Below are 24,976 nucleotides of genomic sequence, written 5' to 3'. Positions count from 1 at the left end.
TCTCATGAAGAACATGTAAGGAAGAGTGAGTTTTAAGCATAAGGTTCAGTGTACCTCAGAGCAGGGGAAATAAACCCTACACTGAGGGATTTTTTAAATCCTTCTAAAGCTGATACAGAATCTTGGTTCCAATATTATTCTCTAAAAGAAAAAAAGGAAACAAAAGGACAACAAAAAAACAACTGAGGCACAAAGGATGAGCAAAACAAATGCAACCCTTGCTGGCAGTCTCTGAAGAGAAACCTGAATGGACATAAAGGGCACTACCTTGGCGCCTCTAACAGTTACCCAGGTAGCAGTGAAAATGTGCAACCTTCACCGAAACAAAGCTGATTGCAAAATTCTAAAGACTTTTGGCACAGCAATGGATGAGCATGCACTCCCTTCAATTCTGGTTTTCTGTGTATATGAATTAGATCTTTTGAATTAAATTAACTCTCCATTTCCCTATCACAACCATGATAGGGAAACAACAACAACAAAACCTCCAACAAACTAACAAAAAAGCAAGCAAACAAAAAAAAAAAAAAACAAAACACAAAATTTGTCTTCCCGTGCCAAATGCAACAAACTTTTTTTTTTTCCCATAGAAGTTAAAGTTTAGTCCCATTGAAGCTACTTGTCTTTATAAAGAGAGAGCAGGATATGTTTTGTATGACTATGTTTTATTTTCTAGTGTGAACTGAATTTATTGAACTATCTGTTCCATGTAATTACTTTCTGTAGATCAAGCTTTTCTAATAGATCTGTTCTCCCAATGTCCTTGCTGTGTGCACAGAACTCCCAATGAGATTAATGAATCTCAAGCATGTGACTTGAGAGAATACGTCTCATGTCATTTTAAGTGCTAACAGCCCATAACAGAAACCATACAGTGCAAGCACTAAGCTGCATAGTAGCAACAACTACTGTTTTTTTTTATGAACGTTAAACAAGCTTTCTTCTTACTTGTGCCTCATGACTGGACTCTTGCTGTTAAAAAAGAATCACCATATACCTCTATTGTTGTGCTTTCACACCTATGAGATCTTTCCTAAGTGGTACTTTCCTTTTTTTTTCTAAGTGGCATCAGTAATTAATTCATACCAACAATTATTTTGCAAAACACAGCATATATAGTTTTGTTTAACCAACACAGAACATTTTCCACCTACAAATGCCACCTTCAGCTGGTGTCATAAGGACGCGAGCAATGCATTTGCAGAAGAAAATCCATCCATGCTGTCACCCATAAACAATCAAAATATATTCCAAGGACACAAGAGTGTTCCCACCCCACTCCTTGATACAGAGGAGCTAGCAAATGTTCCTGACTTCAATTAACATGAAAAGCACCTTTAAAAACAATGAAGTAATTAGAAACGTTCATGAGATACAATAATGTCATGTAAAGATGAGCATTCCCAGAAGTGCTTTTGGCTTTATTAGAAAAGAACATTTCTCCTCTCAAATGAATTTCACAGACAGGAAGGTGTGTTGAAATGGCACCATTCTCATCAGTGTTAAAAGCATATGATACAAATGAGGTCTTCAGCATGGCACTGACTGCAATAAATTACCAAGTGTGTGTTCTGTTTTCTGAAATGGGCTCAATTTATCATTTTACTGTTGTTCCATTATGCTAATGTCCTATAAAATCACTTTTTGCTGTTGCTGGAAGGTGAAGAGGGGATATCAATTTTTATATATAGAACTTGGAAGTATTGCAGCAGTGAGTTGTCAAGGGTTAATAACCCTAACAGAAGATACAATATACATAAAAGCAAACTTCCAAGGACTTTGTAATGACAAATTTTCATAACCCTACCGGAAGCAGAATAACCAGAGTATTTTTCTTAGCTTAATTATCTAAAAAAAAAAGAAAGAAAAAAAAAAAAAGAGACAGAATTAGCAATAGTTAATTGCTGGGCTAAAAATTCTCCCCCTGATTTCCAATTAACCCTTGAATTGACACTGGAGATTGTTTAGGAAGTGCTATCTCAATGAAGGTCAGATCAGAGAATGCCATTATCATTCTTTTCAACCTGCCCATACAGCAGACATGAAGGATAATGAGACAGAGGTGATTACTTGCAAAAATGAATACTCCTTCTCTAAATATAACATTATATAATAAGGGTGTTTCTTTTGAAATACTGGATACAAACCAGGTAAGTATTAAAAGAGGAAGAGAACTGGACTTAGATGGACAATTGGTTTTATCTTGTATAATAGCTTTTTTGTGTCTGAAATATGACCTGTATCCAGAAAATCTCTTTTTTTTGGAGTGCATTGAAAAATAGAGCATTGCTTCAGATATACTGTCATACTATGAATTACTTCTAATGGGAAGCATTGCTGACATGCCTTCCGTTACTTCTAAACATACATAACCTATGAAACTAAGGCAACTAATCCAGAGGGATAATTTAACATATACTGATATGAACAGGCTGCCAAGAGAAGTGGTATTTTAATACCTCCCTGAAGGTATTTAAAGACATATAGATGTGGCAGTTAGGGTTTACTGGTGGACTGGAAATGCTAGGTTAACCATTGGACATGGTGATCCTCTTTTGGGATGGGGCAGGTAGTAAGAAAATATCAAGCAAGAAAAGGGAAAATGAAGAAGAAAAAGGACAAGTCTGGTTCTGTACCAGTTTCTCTTGTCAAAGAGCTCTAAGGCCTCATCAACACAACTTGTGTCACCACAATGCATCAGCGCAACCAACATGGCAACAGCTCTGTGGTATTGCACACTCACAGCAAATTTAGGTTAAAAGCTCTAACAGTTTTGTCTAACAGTTTTGCGTATGCATGTAATCAATGCATAGTGAAAATGATTAGTAATGCGCAGGAGCTAACCATTTGCACAGAAAGCTGTTACTGCAGGGGGTTTATTTTGTTTCAGAAGTTTTTGAAGAAATTTTGTTTTAAAGTTTAAAACAGAATTTTACATGCAGCAAATTTACACAGCGAGTAATGAAGACAAATGCAGCCATGCTTCCTAGAAAGTATTTGCCAAAATCAGAACTAGTATATTACTGCTGAGTTGTTACTTTATTCTGCTTTTCTAAAAAAGCTAAATTAGTACCTTCCCTTTTCTGGATGCAGACTGATTCTCAAATTGATATTGAATTTCATATTTAAAAGGTTGCAAAATAATGCATTATAAAAAATCTGAATCAGATGTAGACCAAATCACAGCGTGCTACACAATGCATTTTCATTTAAATTAAAGGTGGTTTAATCCTAATAGAAAAGTAAACTGTCAGTGCACGAAATCTGAAAATACCATAGTAACCTAGCTTGACACTTGAACGTGTGTCTACTCAAACAATACATTGGTTCCATATTAAGATATTTATCATTTTTCCTTGTACAGCAATCTGAATCGTACTCAGATAAATGTCTGTCAAAAAAGAACTACCATAAGAACCATGCAACCACCATTAAATCATGTACTAATTCAAGACATTTAAGAAAGGTTAATGCAAGTACTCTGATTATTTGGTTTTAGAACAAAATGTTGATAACTCTGGGAAAATGTCCTAAATACTAAATGCAAATTGCACAGAATACTGATTCCCCTCTCCCCTCTCTCCCCCTTAGACTACTGATTTAAAATATTGTGGACCTAAAGTGCATTTAATTAATTAATTTACAGAATAGAATCATAGAATATTCAAGTTGGAAGGGATCATCAAGCCCAACACCCAATCTAATCAACATTTGGTCAATCCAAGATGAAGATACCACAGCTAAACAGGAACAAAATTGTAGCTGTCTCTCAAACTCATAAGCAACTTACTTGCAGCATCACTGACTGATTCTTCAGGAAAGAAACATTTTCAGGGAAGGAGAGCTGGTTCTAAGGGATCTTTTCCCTTATGTCTGGAGAATTAAAAAATGACCCACATTCTGAAAAAGCCTTGAAATCCCTGGATAGTGTGCAGTGCTCCCTCATGCACTTCTGTCACAGGGGAATTAATCCACAAATTATTTGTACAGATGCCAAGGGAAACAAAGCCTTTTACTGATTCATTTCCCATGTAAAAATGCACTTAAATGATAGCAGAGAAATTTTAAGAATCTTTTCTAAGGGAATAGTAAATTCTTAGATATTTCATTTTGTGATGTAGTAAAGGAAAATTAGGTGATGAGAAAAATAACTTCATTGTTGTCTTAGATATGTCTGGTGCAGTTGCTGAACACTTACAGAGCTTCATGTCTCAGAGTATCAGCAGAGATGTTCTTGCAGTGCTGCAGGACATTTTTGATCAATCAGTATTCACATTTCGATGGCAGTCTCAAAAAGGTGATGAAAAAAAGCTGCAGTTCTACTCAGCTTAGTACTCGGTAGGGATACTGAGCCTAACACTACATAAAAATGGGGAGGTAGAGATGCAAACTGTACCATTGCCCGATCTGTAATTAATTTGACATTTTAAGTAAAACTGAAATAATTTTAAAATACTTCAAGAGTTTAGACTACTCATTTACTTCAAACACACCTGACACAAAACGTCTCATCCTTTTAGGCTTTTTCATTGAAAGAATCATAATCAAATGCAATATCTATTACAGAGCACAGGAATTTTAACACACAGTCCACAGGACACTTTTCAAAAAGTGTTCGCACAGTGTCTGCAATATGCCCAATTAAATTGATTTGCTGAATTTTTTAATTCATCAGAGCTTCTCTTGGAAGCACGAACAGTTTTGAGTACCCAAACCCTAAATTGTGGCTTTTCCTTCTAAAAGTTTTTGCCTATGTCTTTCATATATTAGACTGGGAACTAGCTTATCACTTTATGCTTTTAAACACTGAGGTTTTGGTAATGACAATTTTACCTTCCCTAATTCATAGTTATGCTATTTGTAAGGACAGGAGGTTTTAACATATACTAAGTTTCAGTAGAGCATTTCCTAACTAGGTGGAAAAGAATCAACCCCTCTTTTTGCTAGAATTTATAGCTTGGCACACCTAAGTCAATATATACCAGTACCTTATTTCTTCTTCTAAGAAAAGAAAAACATGGAAAGGTAACAAGACAGAGGCAACTTGTACACAAGCATTTTTAAAAGCCTAGTTAAAGAACACCAGGATATTCTAGGAAACTCATCAGAAAGTGCTTTTTAAAAGCTGTAAAGAAAAAGACCTAAGGTAATCATGACCGTATCTAATCAATTCAGATAAAAAAATAAAGTATCTGATAATGGATTAAACTGGGAATTAAATACACTAAAAACCAACATTATTATTAGCTTACAAAAAACAAATGCCATTAAACTACTGTCAAACCATATGGTTTTTTTTTTAGGTTACACGTTTGCTTGACATTGATATTTGATAAATACATTTAAAGAGGGAAGCAATGTGATTCTAGTGTGATTTCCTGCCTTGCATAGTCTACACTACTTCTAGGTCATAGTCCAACCTTTTTTGCTGGACATGTGTTTCAGAAAAATGTCCTATATTTATTTTCATATGGCCAAATACAGATAATTCTTATAAGCCCAGATAACATTTGTCAGTGGTTGATTTCCTGGCAAATTAAAATCTCTGTGTGCTATATTTATATTTGCTGGCTTTCAGCTTCTAGATAATTAAAGCTTAAATCCTGAAACAGTTTGTAAGATCTCCACTCCCATAAATGTCACAAGATTACAACATACATAAGCCAATCATGACCTGCACTTTTGCACAATTCTTGTGACTCTTCTCCTGCACCTTCTAAAATGTTTCAGCAGCTTTCTTGAAATTTAGACATTAAAATGGTGCACGATATTCTAGATTTTGTTATGCAAGTGTCAAAAGCTGTTTGTCTCCTGGATTGTCTGGTAAAATTCTACAGTTTAACCTTCAAGCATTCAAGTCAATACTTCAACAATACTACTTTTGCAGTCAAATGCTGCAAAAGCTTCTGGGAGAACCTTTCGTGATGCAAAAGTTGCCACAAACAATTTTTCCTCAGAATTCAAAGGAGGGCAAATAAAATAAAAGCAGGGCAGGAACATAGGGGCAGCATCCTCTGGTAACAAACAGGAAAAACTTGGGCTTCAGAAAGAGATCAAATGTTTACTGTTACAGTTATGGAATAGCTGTGTAACATGTTAGACTAAACAATAATGAATGAATACTCTGACTCTAAATTGTAAGTTCAAATTTGTCCTCTACTCATTGTTTGCAGCCTCTCACACACAGAAAAAAAAGATCATATTTGCTTCAACTGTATAGGTTTCTACTGTACACTCATCACCACAACAACTATCCACCTTCTAAGACAATAGCTTGACAAGTATAATTTCAAGCAGCAGTAGTGGCATATAAAACCTTCAGCCACTCATTCCCACTAATATTCAGCTGTGCAAAAGAAAATCCACATTACACAGTAGAGTTTACTGGAAAACTGATCTCTGGATTTATCTTTTTTTTTCTTTTATTCTTTTTCTTTTATTCTGGATGGACTGTTTTTAATCCAGACTCCTCCTTAACTCAGTGAACTCTGACTACAAACTAACCTGCCCCTAACCTCAATAACATCAAAATCCTCCATATTGAACAAAAGTGGTGGGAATGAACAGACACAAGGACAAGTTTTCATAGTGAGTCAAAAAGAGACAACAAAAAGATAACAGGCCTTTAAAAAGTACTTGTTACCAACATCATCCCAGGTGGAACTGTCAGTCAGTAGATTGGCTCTTCTTTTTTTTTGTTATGATAAAAAAATACATTTAACTTAATCAAGGACAACACTCATGCACATATATTCTCAATACATTTTTTTTCCAAAGCTGTCACTCTGCCATGAAAATATTTGCTGCAATAGAAGACACCTCTCACTGTGTACTTGGCTTCACAGAGTTTGTAGTCTGTGGAAAAACATATCACATGACAAATTTTAAAAGGCCTTACACATATGTAAACTATTTTGTAAAGTCAAGTGCAACCATTAAAGCCCTGTACATATCACAGAACCATAGAATGGTTTGGGTTGGATGGGACTTTAAAGATCATTTGGTTCCAATCCCCCTGCCATGTGCAGGGACACCTTCCACTTGACCAGGTTGTTCAAAGCCCCATTCAATCTAGCCGCGCAGTAGTGAAAAGATAAACAAGGAGTAGCATTAAAAAGGTCAAACCACTTCCTTGGTTTCAATAATAAGCTCAGCCTGAAACTCTGCCTTTAGTTTAACATCTCTAGATTTAAATCAGCATGTACCCCCCTTACCTCATTATTCATTCAGATTGGGAGATGTGGATCATTAAGCTGGGTACTAATTTGTTCTTAAACTGTACTCATTCATCATTAGTTGGCAGTAAGAGGTTGATCAAGTCAGTTGTGGAATACTTCTGTGACCCTCCCACAAATTGTATATTTTCTGCATGAGTTACTTTAACGGTTTTAGTAGCCATTTTGTTAAGCATGATGATTTCCGTGGTCAGTTTAGTCACAAGAGTTATCTCTGTCATATTCGCAAATTGTCCCCTGTGTTCTGAACCTATATGTTTGTATTAACTTCTGCATTGTACATAAAGGGTATTTGTGTACTGTTCTTTCTAAAAAGACTTATCTGATATACTATTACGATAATTCACAACAGAATCTGGTATTGCCCAGAATGAGGCCTCTTTACTTGGGAGAAACAGTTGTTATTAAGGATTAGCTTGACTGTGTGAGGAGGGAGTTACTCTGAGAAGATTCACATAATACCTAAAAAGTTCTCAATTTCCTTCTGACTTCAGCTTCTCTCTCATGAACAATTTCAAATATTACAGCACAACCCATTTGCAGTAACTTAAGTTGTGTCTCAGATGATTTTTCATGATGAAAAGAAGATAAATCTCAGCAATAATTTGGTGGATGAAGATCTGTAGTATGAATCATCATCATAATTTGTGCCATGTATGTTTTTATAAATAATAAATCTATTGTATAGAAATAGTTTTTTACAAAATGTATGGGCATGAAAACATCACAAAATATTAAGAAATAAGCAAATCTGCAATGCATTAGATGCTCAACATTCTAGTTAAGGAAACTTCTGTAATAGAGATTTTACAGAGACATTGTTTTGCCTTCCCACAGACGTCTGGGGTTTTTGCCAGCTTCTAAAAATTTCTAAAAATATTAAAATAAAAAATATTATAAATAATAGTATAAAATATTAAAAATATTATCACTCTCTTTATCCACAAAGTAAAATTATTTTGCTAGAAGACACATCAGGTGCTTATCCCTCTTAATAAAATTGTATTTTTTGTTTAATACCTAAAATAAACCCTATGCTGTTTTGGTTGATTGGTTGGTTTCTTTTCTTTTCTTTTTTCTTTTTTTTTTCTTTTCTTTTTTCTTTTTTCCCCTGTGGTTTAGAACTTACAAAAGAAACAGAAAAATATCCAGGTCTATGTATTGAAATGTACCAAATCACAAATTTACCTGATTTTTCAGAGGGAAGAGAAATGCTGGGTTTTGTAGTATCCAGAATAACAGCCAGTCCTGCAGAGAGTGATGGGAGGATGCTGGTACTGAGGTCTATGCGAGTTAGACTTTCAGTTTCTTTTTCCAAGGCTTTTAGAATACCTCCAGCACAGCTGTCTCCTGTCTCATCCTTGTTTGGACTGTTCTTCTGTGGACTCTGAACAATATGAACAATACTTTGCTGGGCCAGGTCACAGTTCTGCAACACAAAAGCAAAATCTCAATAAATAATTAATTAAGACATAAGGGACAAAATCCCTCTATCTCCAGTTTGGTATGCGTTAAATGGTACCCAAGCCATTTTGTGTAGAATGTCAGTGTGCAGTAATGTAGTTTAAAGCAAAGTGACAAGTGTAAATTGCTGGAACTGAGATTACTTGCATTGGCAAAAGGGTCACAACACTTACAAATTCTAAGCATTTAACAAGGAAATGGTGGGCCAGAGCCAACATCTCTAAGTCTAGTTTATTGGCACAAAGTAAAAACTCCAGAGGGAGCGCTACTAAACCTAGTGCTAAGAATATTCAACACTTAACAGGCATTTACACGGATAATGCTGATACACACTCTTTGTTGTAGCAGTTTAGGGTCAAATTTGACAGTCACAGATAGTTCATAAGCAAGCTACTCAAATGCATCTTTGTAAACAGAAACAGGGAAGATGATGCTACCAATGAAGATTTTTACTTATTTCCTGTCCCTAATGTAATTTTCGATCTGAATCTGGCTTTAGATGCACACTCACTATGTTGAGTTTTCCCATTCTTTCCAAAGGTGATATTTAACTATTTATTTCAGAATTAAAAAAAGTTTGTGGAAGATCTCATGACCGCTATAGTCTTTGATGGTAAAACAGAAGTTTTCCTACCCACTTTACGCCAAGAGTTCTCACATATACGTAAATAACTTCCTTTCTCAATTAGCATCAGTAGCATTAGACAGGCTTACCAGACCTTGTGTCTAAGAAAAAAGCAGGCTGAATAAGTATCTTATGAAATGTTTATCCATCATAAATCAAGATAGAATTAACATTTTGTTCACCATTTTCCTAATACAGACTAGGAAACCAAAATATTGGCTCAGAACTAGAAACTACAGAGACTTCGGATGGTTTATAATTAACAAAGGGCTTTCAAGACTTTCATTACTGATCCTTCCACAGCACCATGCAACAACAACTGTTCTTTTGGGGGTGATAACTCCTGCAGATCCATGCCTAGTTCTCCAGTGTCATGAATGAGCCACGTGCAAACATCAGCCTACACACAATGAAGTTGTTTGAATTTCCTTCAAGAAAACTCTTTGCAGCATCATTACATTGGACATATCTGCCCTGAAATGTCAAGGAGGACTGTCAATTACATTTGAGAGGAACAGAAAGAGAATTCAGAAGCATTTGTCTCAGCATCTATGCAATGTTCAAAACATTCAGTTTGTATTTGCAATTACTATATGCACTTTTAATTGAAAAAGATTAATTTACAGATATTTTAGTGCTGTTTATACTCTTATTATTATCCCTTTCACTCTCTTTTATCACTTCTTCTCCTCTGGTCTCATATTTTAAAGTGGTTTCATTCCATTCTCTTTCTTCCCCCTCCACCCTTTCTGTCTTATGTATTGCAGTTTTAAAAAAACAAAAATATGTTCTGGCTTTGGTTTTTAAATGGAATTTTTAGTAACACAGTTTTTTTCTTAGTGAAGCAGTAATCAGGCAGAAGAGATTTGTCAGTGCAAGGACACTGCACTCTGAATATTCAGACAAAGCAGTCATTAGGTTTTAACTTTTAAATATTATGTTTATATTAAAGGTCTCATTTTTTCTGTAAAGCTTGTTGCCCATAACATTTTAACAAGATCCATTTAAATAGCTCAATAATTTCCTTCATTAATACAAAATCCAAAACATGGCTGTCACTCTAAAACTTCTCCAACTGAGAATACTGTGTACCATTAAGAAGGTAATAACCTAAAATATATTAATAATAAAATTAATAACTTAAGTAAATGAGGAACTCAAAAGTTATTTGCCCTGTACAGCTAGAATTACAAAGGGAAACAGGTATACATGTAATAACTCACAACCTTGGAAACCCCTAATCGACTGTCTATCAAGCCATGTTTTAATAAGCAACTCTTCTGGCAGTTTTGCTTGCTTAAGCAGCCCTTCTTTTGCCCTTCATTTTTTGTCACCATCTACTACGTTTCTCTGTTTCCTTTTAACCTTTGCATCAGTTCCCTGATACAGTTCGCAGCTTGATGCTGTGCTACAGCCACACTGAGGGGATGGTGAGGAACAGAGAATAAGAGGGATGGCAAGGGTTGCTTAAATCAAACAAAATGCCTTCACAAAAAAACAACCTTTTTCAGCCACTCTTGCCTGATCTTGAATGTTGTCCACAGTTAGATGCATGGTTTAAATTGATCGATTCTTAAAATGTACAGGTTCCTTTCCAATTCCTTTTGCAGGCTGAAGGGTATGTGGCTAGCTTAGGAACAAAGGGAGGGCTGACAAAACAGATCCCCATCTTACCTACTATTCTCTCTACAATCATGTCAAGAACCCCATATTTCAAAAGAAGATATGAAATTTGCACTTCGGGCAATTATACATCCAGATGATGATAGAAATAACATTCCTGGATTTCACTTAACAAAAGTTTTATTTTAAAAGAGCAGATGAATGTGTTTTATCTCTGCTTTCTTGTATCTCTTTATCAAAAACAGGAACAAGCTTCAGAACATTAAACATCACTACTGGTGATGATAATGTAGATTATAGACACAGAAAAGCTTAATTAGAAGATCCCAGGATAACTTTTTAAAGATAGCAGCTTGGAAAACCAAACAACGTCTTTGATATGCACACTGCATATATTTCATATGGAATTAGGGTGGTGATTAATGTTTCATAGCAGACTATACTTTGTAGATGGTAGGTGGGCTAGATCTGCAGCTTTTTTCTCTGAGAAAAAAGTGGTAGAATTCAAGCTATTTCTCTAAATGTTTAGGTTTTGCCTTAGGTTAGTACTGTAACACAAATCTAAATACAATTGTTTATGTCAGAGTCACTTTCAATTTCTTCATGTATTTGTTTTACGCCTCAGGAAACATTTCATTTGAGAATATCTATTATTGATGATTCTAGAGATATTTTACAGTCTTAGCTGTTGATCCAAATTAATTCCTGTGATCCATATTCCAAAGGGAAATACTGCAAGTGTACATAGTGTAGATTAGGAAGTATGTCCTTGCACTGGACCAAAGGGAGCTGAGAAGATCCAGAATTGATGAAACCCAGTATTAGGGACTGGGTCTTTACGGATAATGGGTTTTTGGCTGGCTTAGAACGATGAATTCATGGCAGATGAAATTAAAACTTTTTTTCATTCAAGGCTTTTAATTTCTTTTTTTTTCCCCCTTTTTTTTTTTTTTTTTCTTTCTGAATTCTGAGCTTGAATTTCACAAGGCTAAGTCAGCACATCCTGAATGAATAACACAATATCCCTGGCAGAGTTCAAGGCCAGTTTGGACAAAGACTTGGGTGTCACCAAGTCATGATGTGACCATGTCATGGTCTAGGGTGGGGCATTCCCACCCATGGCAGGGGGGCTGGAACTAGATGATCTTAAGGCCCTTTCCAACCCTAACTATTCTATGAGTCTATGAATATCCTTTGGTTCTGACAGCAGTGGGCTAACTGAAAGGTCACTTTGGAAGACTGGGGTAAACGATGAAGAGGGAGAAGATGACTCTATTTCAGTAACTGAAATCCTCTTGTTCTGACTAATTTCTGCTTCATATCTTCTTAACAACTTATTTTGATATGTCAGTACTGAGTGTTCTCCATCTAACAAACATATATCCCACTTGAGAAGTCATATTAAACTTTCTGATATGCAATGCACTTTATTTTGAAACATTTTATTTAAAGAAACACTACAGTAGAGAATAGTTTGAATTTGAGGATATATATTTGAATGTAAAAAAGCTAATTTCTTGTGGTATTTTCTCTTGAGAGGAAATTTGAAATATTTTCATTCCGTGCTAACCACCAGTTGGGATTTTTTTGGTGTTTTTTTCTATCACCTATCATCTCAAAAGCAATTTTTCACATTCCACTACCTAAGATCCAGTTCTAACCATTCCTATTATCTGGAGAATCACATCTTTGCCCATGAATCCCTGGGGCCTATAGAGTGGAAACAATAACAGTTTGCCTAATTGCTGCTTATTTAGATTAAGCAGATAAGAGACTGCCTGATGACACTCAGAAAGAGATTCACACAAAGTAAATGCTCCAGAAAAGGTATTTTAAACTTCTAGGAATGGTCAACAAGAATGAAAATGTTGGCTTCCCAGTTAGGTTTTTTCTTAACTGTGCTGTATTTCAATATCAGATGGGAAAATAAGTGGAACACTTTTGTCTCATTAATCTGCAGAATTAATGAAATAATAAAAAAACTCTCCAGAGTACCTATGACACCATACACCTCTTGAAACCAATAGGACCCATGTAAAAGTGCAGATGGCACACCCACTATCCATGGAAAAGTCTTTTTCCATGAGCAGCTTTTTGTTAACAGGAAAAGTCTTTTTCCATGGATAGCCTAAAGTAATATTAAAGGTGACCTTCTAAAAAGAAGAAGAAGAAAAAAAAAAAAAAAGCAGCATAAGGAGTTCCCAGAAGAAACACCAAACCTCACTTTATTATTGCTGTAACTCTCTTACAATCCAAGGACAGAGATCAAGTCTCAAAAGCAGCAGACACAGAAAGAAAATCAAAGAAAATCAACTGGAAGAACAACACAATTTTCATTCCCTGATCAAAGACCAATGACTCAAAAAAGCAAGCAGAAGAAAGCAGCAACAGAAAAATATCCTTTATTATATAGGAAGGGAAAGCTGAAACATCAATGAAATTGAAAGTTGAGGTTACCTAAAAGAAAAAAAAAAATACAGACACGGTATTAACATTCAGTTACGTCATGACGGTCCAAGAAATGGGAAGCAATATTTGCAAGAAGACTTAACATCTTTTCTTTAACCAGCTGATACAGAAAGAAAACCCAAATAAGCTTTTGGGCTCAGAGACTCTTCTACAGGTCATGGCACAGGTAAATCTGAAGGGAAAATTATCCACTGTTAAAATTATGAAGCAAATCAGCACCCTGATCTGATACCACCATCCATTCGTGTGAATTTTGGCTGCTGAGTGGCATTGACCTAAATATTGCTCCACATGGGTAAAGCAAAAAAAAAAAAAAACAGCACACCACTGGGCCTAAACTAGACAGACCACTTAGCAGTTAAAGTCCAGCAATCAGAAACTATTTGCTATTTTATAATGCTGTAGAATACATCTAATATTTGACTTCAGTTCACCTTTTCAACATTTTCAGAGTTATACATTGAGGTACTTGTCTAGTATTCAGACTATTGTGGGTGCTAAGCAACATCTAGAAATAGAAAGAAAAATAGATGCATTACTGAAAATACCAGATATTCAAATAAATGTGATGAATAGGCAAAAACCCCTTCACTTAGCAGAATACTTTACCCTGATTTTTATAATCTCTTCCTATTCAGTACTTGTAATAGTTTAAATATTGATTGCGTCAAAGAAATAGAATAAAAGGAAAGATACAAAAAAACGTTCTATGAAAAAGTATTCATTGCTTTCTAAATGTAAACCCTAGTATCATTTTAAGGACTACTATTAGAGTTTCAAAGACAGACTACTGCAGCAAATAACAGAATGAGTACATGGGAGTTTTGAGTTTTCAGTTCAGCAGGTAACAATGAAGCTGAAAGCAACCAGACGCAAACAAGTGACATAGAATCACAAAATTTTAACACAACCAGCAGCAAACACCAGGGAGGCAGGTCTTTAGAATATTAAGATGTTGGGATATAATAAATTGCCTTGTTTTAAGAGGATATTGAATATATTTTCAAAACAACTTTAAAATAAGGATACAATATTCTTTAGGTGATATCATGGCTAAAAGTTCTGCAATAACAGGTGATAAGGGTGGACACAATAAACAGCAATATAAACTCATTGTCAGATAAGCCACATTCATGGCGGCTTCATTGCATTATGAGGGGGTGTTTAATCTCCCCCTCCTCCTTCTCATCCCCTTTAAATTTTTAATTGTGTTTCTATATCCTTTTTGTTATCTCATTAGCAAGTCCAGGGCTAACTGAAGAGTGCCAAGTCTCAAACTATTTATTCAGGTAAGAGTAACTTCTGAACAAATCTGGAGCGATGTCTGAGAGTTTTGTTACTTACAGATGTTTTGGAAGGAGATGAAGCTTATATAAAGTGTGGCGCTTAGACGGGGGACACTGGAGAGGTATGTGATCTGTGGGTTTCATTACCACCTTCAGCTGTTGGAGGTGGCAAGATCTTATGCTGCCTCACTGGGTGTTATGAAGATCATAGTTTTGAATTGAAGATAATCAGTAAACTTCACAGTGAAAGTTTCTTTTAAACACAGGTATACTTGTCTGGATCATCTCTTCATGAGACTCCTCCAGTTCTCAGTCTAGTTTTCAGTTGCAAAAGCACTTTTGTGGAGCTTTGCACCCCAAATACCAATATAAGAAATTTATAACAGGATTTTCATTATACCACTGACTGCAATGATCCCAGAAAACCACCAGTCCATAGCACACCTATTCCTCCAGACATCCCCCAGTCACTGCCCTCCTGGGGAACAGCAACAAAAGGTAAGTTATTAAAAGTCAGTAACTCCACTGCAACTCTGTTTGAGTGTCAGGTTATCTCTGCAAATGATTGTTCATTGTTATTAATTCATGTTTCCTGCTGCACAAATAAAATAGGCTAGAAACTGTCAAGATGTTCAGATTTTCTCCTTTTGAAAAGATAATCAGATCCATTATAGAAAGGACAAGAATTTGTAATTACAACGTATCTGATGAAATTTTCTAAAGGTTAGAAACTGCAGAGCCTTACAGGTATGAAATGAACACAATATATTTTTTCAACTCTCTTCCATCTGGAAAATTAAGAAGTCATTTATTAAGACAAAATTATTTTAGGACGAATCCCTTCAAATCTACTCAAATAATAATGTGAATAATAAAGTTATTAACTGCAGCTACAGTTTCAATAAAGCACCAGAAAAAGTATCTGTTTCATTAAATTAGTGATTGTGTGGTGTATAACGACAAACTGACTACAAGAGAGAATAAGCAAAAGATTTCTAAGTGGGTTTCATGGAGTGGTTAGTTCAGGTTAGCTAAGAGGTGCTTCCTAACTCTGCATCATACATCAGCTCAGAATGCAGGATAGTGCATTCCGATGTGAATCTTACATGATCCATAAGATAGTAAATTGTGTTTGCTAATTGATAATTCAGGATTAGAGCAAATAGCAAGCATAGGAGTAATACTGGTATAAAATGCTATATATTTTCTCTTCCTATGAGACTGAACTTTCTGAAGAGCTCTGTAAAGACTGTCCCATATGCAAGTGCCAGGTGCGAGGGAGAAAATCCATCCACACTTTGTAAGGAAAGATAAAGGTCCTCAGACATTTACTTAAAACCATAAATCTAACACTGCTTTGAATTCCCACGTGGAACATGATATACTCACTACAAGAACTGCCTGCTACTTAACTTCTATTGGGTACTTTTTTATGTCATTCTATACAAAAAGGTTAATACACACACATTCAAATTAAGGCTCCAAATATTTTTTTCAGCAAAGAGAACAATGGAAGTTGGACAAGAAGCAATAAGTAGATACTTGTGATTTACTATAGCTGCTGGAGCTAATGTCCCTCTGTAATAATAAAATTCTCTGATTTACAGCATAACAGAATAGGTCACATATTACAAAGGTTCTGCTTTGAATTATACTCTTTACAGAGAATTACCAGACTTACAATTTTATACCAACTAGTCCCTTAATGAGTTAATAATTTGCTGGAAATGGAAATGTATTCAACCAATAGTATTTAAACTTTCTTACACTAAATTTAATGTAAGTCAGAATTCCCCCTCTTCCTTCTCTTACAAATCATATTATGCTACATTTTCATCTTTTTCATATTATAAGACACAAAACTTTAATGTTAATTTCTAGCTCAGTGGAGTGATTGCAGACATAATTCTTATTTAGCCACTTTGCAGGGTTATTATTTTTTGTACACAATCTAACCTTAGCAATGTTATATACATATTTCCAAGTGGCATTACTAATACCACAACATTATTAATATGATAACATTACCTGGATGTAGACCTTCTAGCACAAGTTACCAAAAGATGAATTACTCTTTAAACTAAATAAAAATGTTTTATTGGTAGCATATGAGATAGTTTGCAACATTAAAATACCTGCTTAATTATTGGCATTCCCTTTAAAACTTCACATAATGATCTGCAAAACTGCAGGAAAACTTTAATACTATGTTTACAAAGCTATTAGGATCTCAACAGTGATGTTAAGAATATATCATGCTGATATAAAATGGAAGAGAAATACTCAAACACTAAATTCACATGCAACTTTTCTCCTCAGTAAATGAACAGTTTTTTCCTTCTTATAATTTCATGTACTGTGCACTAAGAACAACCTATAAAATTGCAATTTATTATCTCTGTATAGACAGTAAAAGATCAATGAAAAGTTTATAATACTGATTTATTAAAAATGAATACAGGTATGTTTGACTGTTTGCTTGCCTTCTAAATGCAGTTGAGTGCACCTCATTATTATCCCATCTTCTGCACTGAAACCCCGATAGAACTTACTCCCTCTAAATATGTTACCTTCAGCTGTAAACATAAAATAAGAGAATTTATTATTTATCAGGAATGAATCATATTTTCCATTTCTCTGATTTCTTCTCAAGCCACAACAAAAAAAGCACAAGTAAAAAGTGTATGCAGTAAAGTGCTTGAATTAAGTATATTTTGGACACATTTTGTCTGGGTTAAAATGTGAGAAAAGGTACTAAGCTCTTAATAGGTCTCATAAGCCATCACTGTTACCAGTCTGCAGTGTGGCCTCAGGGCTGTGGACTGCATGTTGTTTGATTAACATGAGATTTAATTTTTAATTCTCTTTAAATTCTTTAACTTTTCTCACCCAGGTAGAAGCTGCCAATCTGGTCACGGTTCTGTCTTTACTTAACACGTACATTAAGCGTTAGCGAGCATGTGAAGAACAGGTATGTGAGGAAGTGGCCTCAAAGTGACACCTAATAGATGGAAGGATATAAATGAGATATAGCAGAACTCTGAAAATGTCCTGAAGACTTCAGTGGTCCCTCATGCTGATGGGGGGACTACATTTGCAGCTGTAAGGCTGCAGAAAGGAATTTGGGAAATTTCCTTTTTTCATAGGCTTCTGAAAGAATTCCTGCGCATGGTTAATACTCCACTGTGGAAAATGAACTTCCATAAGAATTTATTGCCTAGTACATCAAAAGTTTAACAGCTACAAATATTTATTCCAATTACTTCAACTAGTCATTCACAGATGTCTTTTTCATGCTTTATGACCAGCACCTGATATACATCCCAACCAAAGAGCACTTCAGTCTTCTACTTATCCCACTGCATACATCTATGTATCAGCTTGGGCAGCCGCTGTGTGAGCAGCCATAAATAAAGCTTACTGGGCATCCTGTGTGGGCTTACTTGGCAACTTGTTAACCCACTAGCATAAAGATGAACAAGAAACACATCTAAGGATACACCAGGTACAGTACCTGTACTGCAGACCCACACAGTTCATGACTCCTCTTTTCTTATCTGCCAGTAGCAAACAGACCAGAACTGGTCTGGGGTCACACAGCCATGTCCACTGTCATGGCTCTATGTGCACTTACAGTCTCTTGCCTGGCCAACAAGTCACATACTGTCTTGTGCCTCTGATGTGATCAGCAGTCTCTTGAGCGCATCTGCACTTTGACCACAGGCATGCAACTGATCACAAAGCAGCAGAGGTTTGCCAGCATGTGCCTCCCTCTACACAAAATTATGCATTTTCCCTACTTCTCCATGCCTCCAAGAATTAAATTATCTGGAAGATTTAATCTAACATGTTAGTTCATAAGGAGATTGAGCAAGGGATACGAGCACAGCTCAATGGTCAGTCTTGAACCTGGACATTCAACTGCCTGTGGTCACCTATGCATACATGTAATATACTAACACAACTCTGCAAAAGGAACATGTAAAAATCACTGCAAAATTAAGACAACTGGTAAGGCAAATCATATGTATTAATTAAGCTTAACCATACTAATTGTACCTGATTTTCTTTTCTGTATTAATTAGCAACAGTTTATGTTTATGTTGAAAGTTTTTATATACCAAATTGTTGCTATTTATCACTTTTAAAGATACAGCCACAAGGCACTCATAAAAATTGTGGAATTCTACTCTATAAAGCCTTATGTATAAAAAAACTTTCAAAATATCCTGAAAAATCTTACAGATTCTACTATAGGGGTTGAGTGTTCTCAAAGATGGGACTACTGCAGTTGTCAGCCTGTGCTGTCATTTTTTGACAGCAATGACCAGTGACAATTCTACCTATGTACCTGAGGAAAAAACAAAACAAAACAAACCCCAAACCAAACACACAAAAAACCCCAACAAAACAACACAGAAAACAATACTCCAGGTGAGGTCTTACAAGAGCAGAGTAGAGGGGCACGATCACCTCCTTCGACCTGCTGGTCACGCTCCTTTTGATGCAGCCCAGGATACGGTTGGCTTTCTGGGCTGTGACTGCATGCTGCCGGCTCATGTTCATTTTCTCATCGACCAGCACCCCCAAGTCCTCCACAGGGCTGCTCTGAGTCTCTTCTCTGCTCAACCTGTAGCTGTGCCTGGGATTGCTCCAACCAAGGTGTAGGACCCTGCACTTGGCATGGTTGAACTTCATGAGGTTGGCATCAGCCCACCTCACAATGGTGTCGAGGTCCCTCTGGATGGCATCCCTTCCCTCCAGCATATCGACCGGACCACACAGCTTGGTGTCATCGGCAAACTTGCTGAGGGCGCACTCAATCCCACTGTCCATGTCAGCGATGAAGATGTTGAACAAGACCAGTCCCAACACTGATCCCTGAGGGACACCACTCGTTACTGGTCTCCAGCTAGTCATCGAGCCAAAATTTAATCTAGTATCCAGCAAAACATCACTAATTACTTTCATAAATTCCTAACATCCTGTGAGAGGTCTTTTCCCTCCAAGCCACAAAACAGAATTTTCAAAAACCTTCCCCATCAAAGTAAGTGCAACGATTTTCACTCTATAGTGGTTTTAGTTCTAAGAAACAATCATTTTTAGTTTACATCTTACTGCTTATCACTGGTTTTGTAATTTTAAAGAATACTACATTATATGTAGACAGAAAGACTTTTTGGGCATCAAGGAGGATTACGACATGAATTTCAATTAAAAAACTGGTGTGGTCTGTAACAGTGATATGATGAAAAGAGAGGAATTGCTACACTGGATCACACACTGGGTGATAGACCCATAAGGGTCTATCTTGCTAACTATCAATTGCTTCACGGGAAAATTGTAAGAAACTCTGCAGAAGGCAGTTACAGCAAAATTTGCCGACGGAAAGCCTTTTTACCTAACACCCGTAATATTAGTGTGAGGATCCATGTATTTCCTAATCTTTCAAGGCATTTTTATTATTTGTACACAGATACATAGTTTTATAACATAAATGGAAAACCTCTAGGAAATCCTACTGCATTCTTTTCCAGTGGGCCTGTCAACATGTTAGCTGTAATGACGTTTGTCCTCAAATTACAGCACTCATACTACATACTCCCACTACATCACACACACAAAACATCTGAATGAAAATTTCTAGTCTACAGTAATTCTATAGCTATTACGTTATAGATGTTTACTGTGTCCTTACTGATTTTCTTTCTCGCATAAACAGTTCGAGTCTTTTCAGTCTCTACTGTTATAGAAAAGTTGTCTCTAGTACTAGTGACAGCATCTGCACTGATAAACTCTAGACTGAACAGTAATACAGTGTGGTGCAATTTCAATGGATGATGCACCTCTGCTTCATGGAGCCCTCTTCTTCCCCTGCTTTTGCAGTTTGTATTTATTTTCCTGTTTGTCTAAATCAGACATAAAATCAAGTGCCACATGACACAAGAATTCTACAAGAATACTGCAGAATACCTTCATAAGTAATTCCTTTTATTGATTTAAACCCTTAAGGTCTATTTAATGGATTTCAAGAAACTAAATAGGGCAGACTGCCCTGGCACCAGTTGATGTAATTTAACACAAATCCATAAAAGAGGATTGATCTTACTGAGCTTGTCTCTAATATGGTTTACAAATACTTACTCTTAGTATGGTAACTTAGGCCCTTTTTGATCTGAAAGATATTTTTATGCCTACTCTCATACCAGATGGGCACGCAAGTATTTTATAAAAGATGACAGAAAAATTACATTATATAAATTTGGGAAAAGGCAAACTAATATCAAAACAGAAAAAAAACAAACCCAAAAGTAATGAATTTGCCTGAACCAATCTCATATTTCATGACCTCATCATGCAGAAGCTGCCGATCTATTTCACAGCAAGCAATAAATATTAAAATGAATTTTTTGCATGTCTTATCAAAAGCTTCCAATAGCAATTGTTTTCACAAATGTTTTCTTCTGCAAGCAGTGAATGCCTCTTCATCAATCATTTATCAAAAGCAAACTTGTTCTGATTTCAGTCTTACCAGAAAAAACTTTATCTCTTTTGTTGTTTTTTTTTCCGGTTTTGCCCTTTCTTGGCAGAAGTACATGAATATCATTTTACACTTGACTGTGGCTGCACCTCCATCGATGAGGAAATAAAAAGTAAGGCTGAAGGATATGTCATGACCCTGCAGAACTCCAAACAACAGAAACATACGCAATGATTCCACTGTGCCTAATAGTGACAAAGAAGGAAAGCATGTGTGCATGCCCATGTGAATGTGCATATAATCCTATTCCCAAGGAATGCTTCCATTGCCAAATATTTCTAAGAAGAGAAAATTAAGATTTAACAAAGGACTGGATTTCTAGATACCTTCCTGATATGTCCATCAAGTTTGAAAGAGAATGCACATTATTAAAACACCAGTACAGCACAGAGCTTAGGCTTCCAGTCTTGTTATGTGGGACACACATGGCAGGGTTAGGCAGTGGGACCTGTGGTGGGGAGATCTGCAGGAAGAGGCCATGAGCTGCCCTCTCTGGTCACAGTTGAGCCCAGCCACCTCTGAAGCCGGTGTTGGAAACAGCCAGAGGCCTGCTTGGAAGGAAGGTCCCCATGGCAAAAGGAGTTATTCACTGGGGAATTCAGCCCACAGGTAAGCCATGCCAGGGTGAGGAGACCCCTGATGGACTACAACCCATGAGCACCCCACACCAGGGAGGACACCTCTCAGGGACTGAAGCCCAGAGGTGACCCATGCCAGGCAGGGACACCAAGAAAGGAGAGGCAAAGGCAAACTAGGAGGGCATGTCAGACAGAAACCATTACACAGCTGACTTCAATTGCCTGCCCTGACCATTGCCTCACCAAAGAGACCGGGAGGGACTGAGCATAACTTGTGGTGAAAATCAGGGGACTTCAGATGACGAAGGGGGAGATGAGTTTGTTTGTTTGTTTTCTTTTTTACTAAATACCCAATTCAGTGATAAGATGCTTGTGTTGATTGACAATAAAATGTATTTAGTAAAAATTCCAAGTCCAGAATGTTTTGCCTGCGAGACTTGCTCAACCTCCTTAAGCCCATAATATGCTGAGAACTATTCAGTCTGAAGGCTTGTTTCAAACATCTAGGACTTTGGGGAAGAAAACATTCTGAAAAAATACCATCTGTTTTCTGCTGCTAAACCTGGACAGCGACCAAGGTTTGAATATATCTGGCCAGGATCCTCAATTTGTACAGATAAATGTCACACCAAAAGACTCACAACACACCAAGGCCACCACACAGTGACAGAGTTCCAGAACAAAGTGAACTGTAGTAGTGATAAAAGTTTGAACATATAATGATTTCCATGGTTAAGAGGAGGAGGCTACAAAGTTCCCCATTTCTGACTCCTGAGAAGAAAAAATCATAATAACCGCAAATGAAAACATTCTCTTAAGAGAGAACAAGAAAAAAAGTTTCAAATGAAATTAAATTCATGGGCAAGTGTCTGGAATCTTGTGCCATGTAGTTGTTTGCTTTATAGGTATGCATGTGATCAGGTTGCTCCTGCCTCTCAGAGACAGAATCTTGTCACAGACACAGTAGCACTAAAGAGATGAAGAGCTTCTTTTAGATGAATCCATAATGAAATTTAGAGATGTAGAGACAGACTATACCTAAGCTGCCCCAACCAGGTTCTCGGCTGCTAAGGATCCATCGTCATGGATCCCCACCTTGTCATGATGTCTTCTCATCAGGCAATACATATATGAGAACTGCTGGGGTTTAGGAACATGTTTTGACTTGATCCCACTCAGCAGAAAAGTTGCAGACTTGTGGTGTATCAAGAGAACGCTGGAGAAAAGCTGATGATTTGTTAGTGTTTACCCTGGAATGAAAGATTCCAGAGACAGGGAGGGCTATATAGTAATCAGTGGCACACAGAAGGTGAAGGAATCATAGAGTGATTATTGACTCTTAAATAATAAGGAAGCATACAACAAAAATGCCAGGTATAAGATGAAGGCTGTTATTTACAGAAATTTATATTTTATTTATCTGTAGCTGCCTTGTCTCAAGGTGCAGGGAGGTTGTGGGATATGTGTTTGCAGGTTAGAAGGTCAGCAGACAGGTAAGTAGATAGATCATTTCTCTTAAAAACAGCACTGTGTGAAAACTCTTTCCTGTTATGCTATTTATATTTATTCCTGGCATTCTTTTTTAACTATTCCTATATCTGGCAGGATGCCTACAGGATAGGTTGGCAGATTTGATAAAGACTTTTCTTCCTAGGTGAGGTGTTAGTAATGTAAAAGAAGAAAACAGATAAAGTGTGAGGTGTTATTAACATAAAAGAAGAAAACAGATCAAATGTGAGGTGTTCCTTCCCGTGGCAGGGGGTTTGGAACTAGATGATTGTCCTGGGTTCAGCAGCAGCAGTCATTTTTCTCCTTCTTAGGAGCTAGTGCAGTGCTGTGTTTTGATCTTTTGGCCTGGGAACAGTGCTGATAACGCCGATGTTTTCAGTTGCTGCTCGAATGTTTGGTCTGGCCAAGGACTTTCTGAGCCTCATGCTCTGCCAGGGAGGAGGGGAGGCTGGGAGGAAGCAGAGACAGGACACCTGACCCAAACTGACCAAAGAGGTATTCCATACCACAGCACGTCATGCCCAGGATGTAACGGGGAGTTACCCGGAAGGGCTAGGGGGACTGCAGGGTTGGACGAGGTATCAGTCAGTGCTCGGCTGGGGGGAGTGGGGCGAGTTATCTGTTGGCTGGTGCTGAGGTGTTGTATTCTCTTCCCTTGTTATTTCCTTTATCATTATTATTATTGGTGGTAGCAGCAGTGGTTTGTGTTATACCTTAGTTACTAAACTGTTCTTATCTCAACCCGTGGGAGTTGCATTCTTTTTGATTCTCCTCTCTGTCCCTCCAGAAGCAAGGGGAGGGCAAGAAGGGGGGGAGTGAGCGAATGAGGTTTGTGGTTGGGTTTAAACCACGACAATGATCTTAAGGTCCTTTCCAACCCAAACCATTCTGTGATTCTATGAAAAAGACATGTGTTATGGTGAGCAAGTTAACTTACATTTCAGAGGTGTTCTTTAATTGGCTGCTCCAAATTTTCTATGTGTTTATCTTGAGACTTAAATACTGTGTAAAAAATACCTCTTGGAAATAAAATAATTGTGCAGCAAGTTGGAAAAAAAATTAAGAGCTGACATTTACAAAACCTTAACTATTCTGTAGGAAACAGCAGTCTGGCTGTGTTAAAGGTTATATCATAAACCATGTGGACTATCTACAAGGAGAGCTAAAAATCTAGTTTTCCTCTGAACCTTACCAGGTTATGGCACATTGTTCTGTTCCTTCTTTATTCCAAGACAAATGAAACTTGACAGAAGTAATGTCTTCCTTTCCTTCTACATTACTTGGCTGTCCCTCACTGAGAACAGAGTGGCAAGAGTGTTTTTAATGTCTGAATGAAGAACAGTAAAAATAGCTTATTTAGGGGAACAGCTATGATGGACACTTTCCTGTCTGTGTTTAAGACAGCGACAACTGCAACTTCATCTGTTTTACTTAGGATATTGAAGAGATCTGAAAAAAAGATCATTTAAGATACTTTGCCAGGCATAAGAAAAAGCTGGGTTTTCCTGCATCATAGTTATCTGGGATATTTATGATACTTACTTGCTAATTGGTCACATTTAGGAGGATGTTCTTTTACCAGCTGTTACCAGATTGGTATGGAATTGGACAGAGATTAACATACAAATCACAAACTTCATTAGTAG

The 24,976-nt window shown here is 36.8% G+C and overlaps 1 protein-coding gene across 2 annotated transcripts in view; it reads right to left on the bottom strand.

Annotated features, from left to right (window-relative positions):
- PRKN (parkin RBR E3 ubiquitin protein ligase) overlaps positions 1–24,976 on the bottom strand; it is a 730,480-nt gene that overhangs the window by 482,041 nt on the left and 223,463 nt on the right. The window contains exons 3-4 of one of the 2 annotated variants that reach the window (XM_065680443.1): positions 8,568–8,664; positions 8,424–8,483 (exon numbers count right to left, since the gene is read on the bottom strand). In XM_065680443.1, the coding sequence (XP_065536515.1) occupies positions 8,424–8,483; positions 8,568–8,664 (157 nt within the window). Of the gene's footprint in view, positions 1–8,423; positions 8,665–24,976 lie in introns of both variants that reach the window. The other variant, XM_065680442.1, reaches the window with a different exon arrangement.

The sequence above is a fragment of the Lathamus discolor genome, chromosome 5 (assembly GCF_037157495.1).
Source record: "Lathamus discolor isolate bLatDis1 chromosome 5, bLatDis1.hap1, whole genome shotgun sequence".
NCBI lineage: Eukaryota > Metazoa > Chordata > Aves > Psittaciformes > Psittacidae > Lathamus > Lathamus discolor.
Note: the sequence above shows the minus strand (reverse complement) of the source record. Positions and strands in the feature narration are given on the sequence as shown.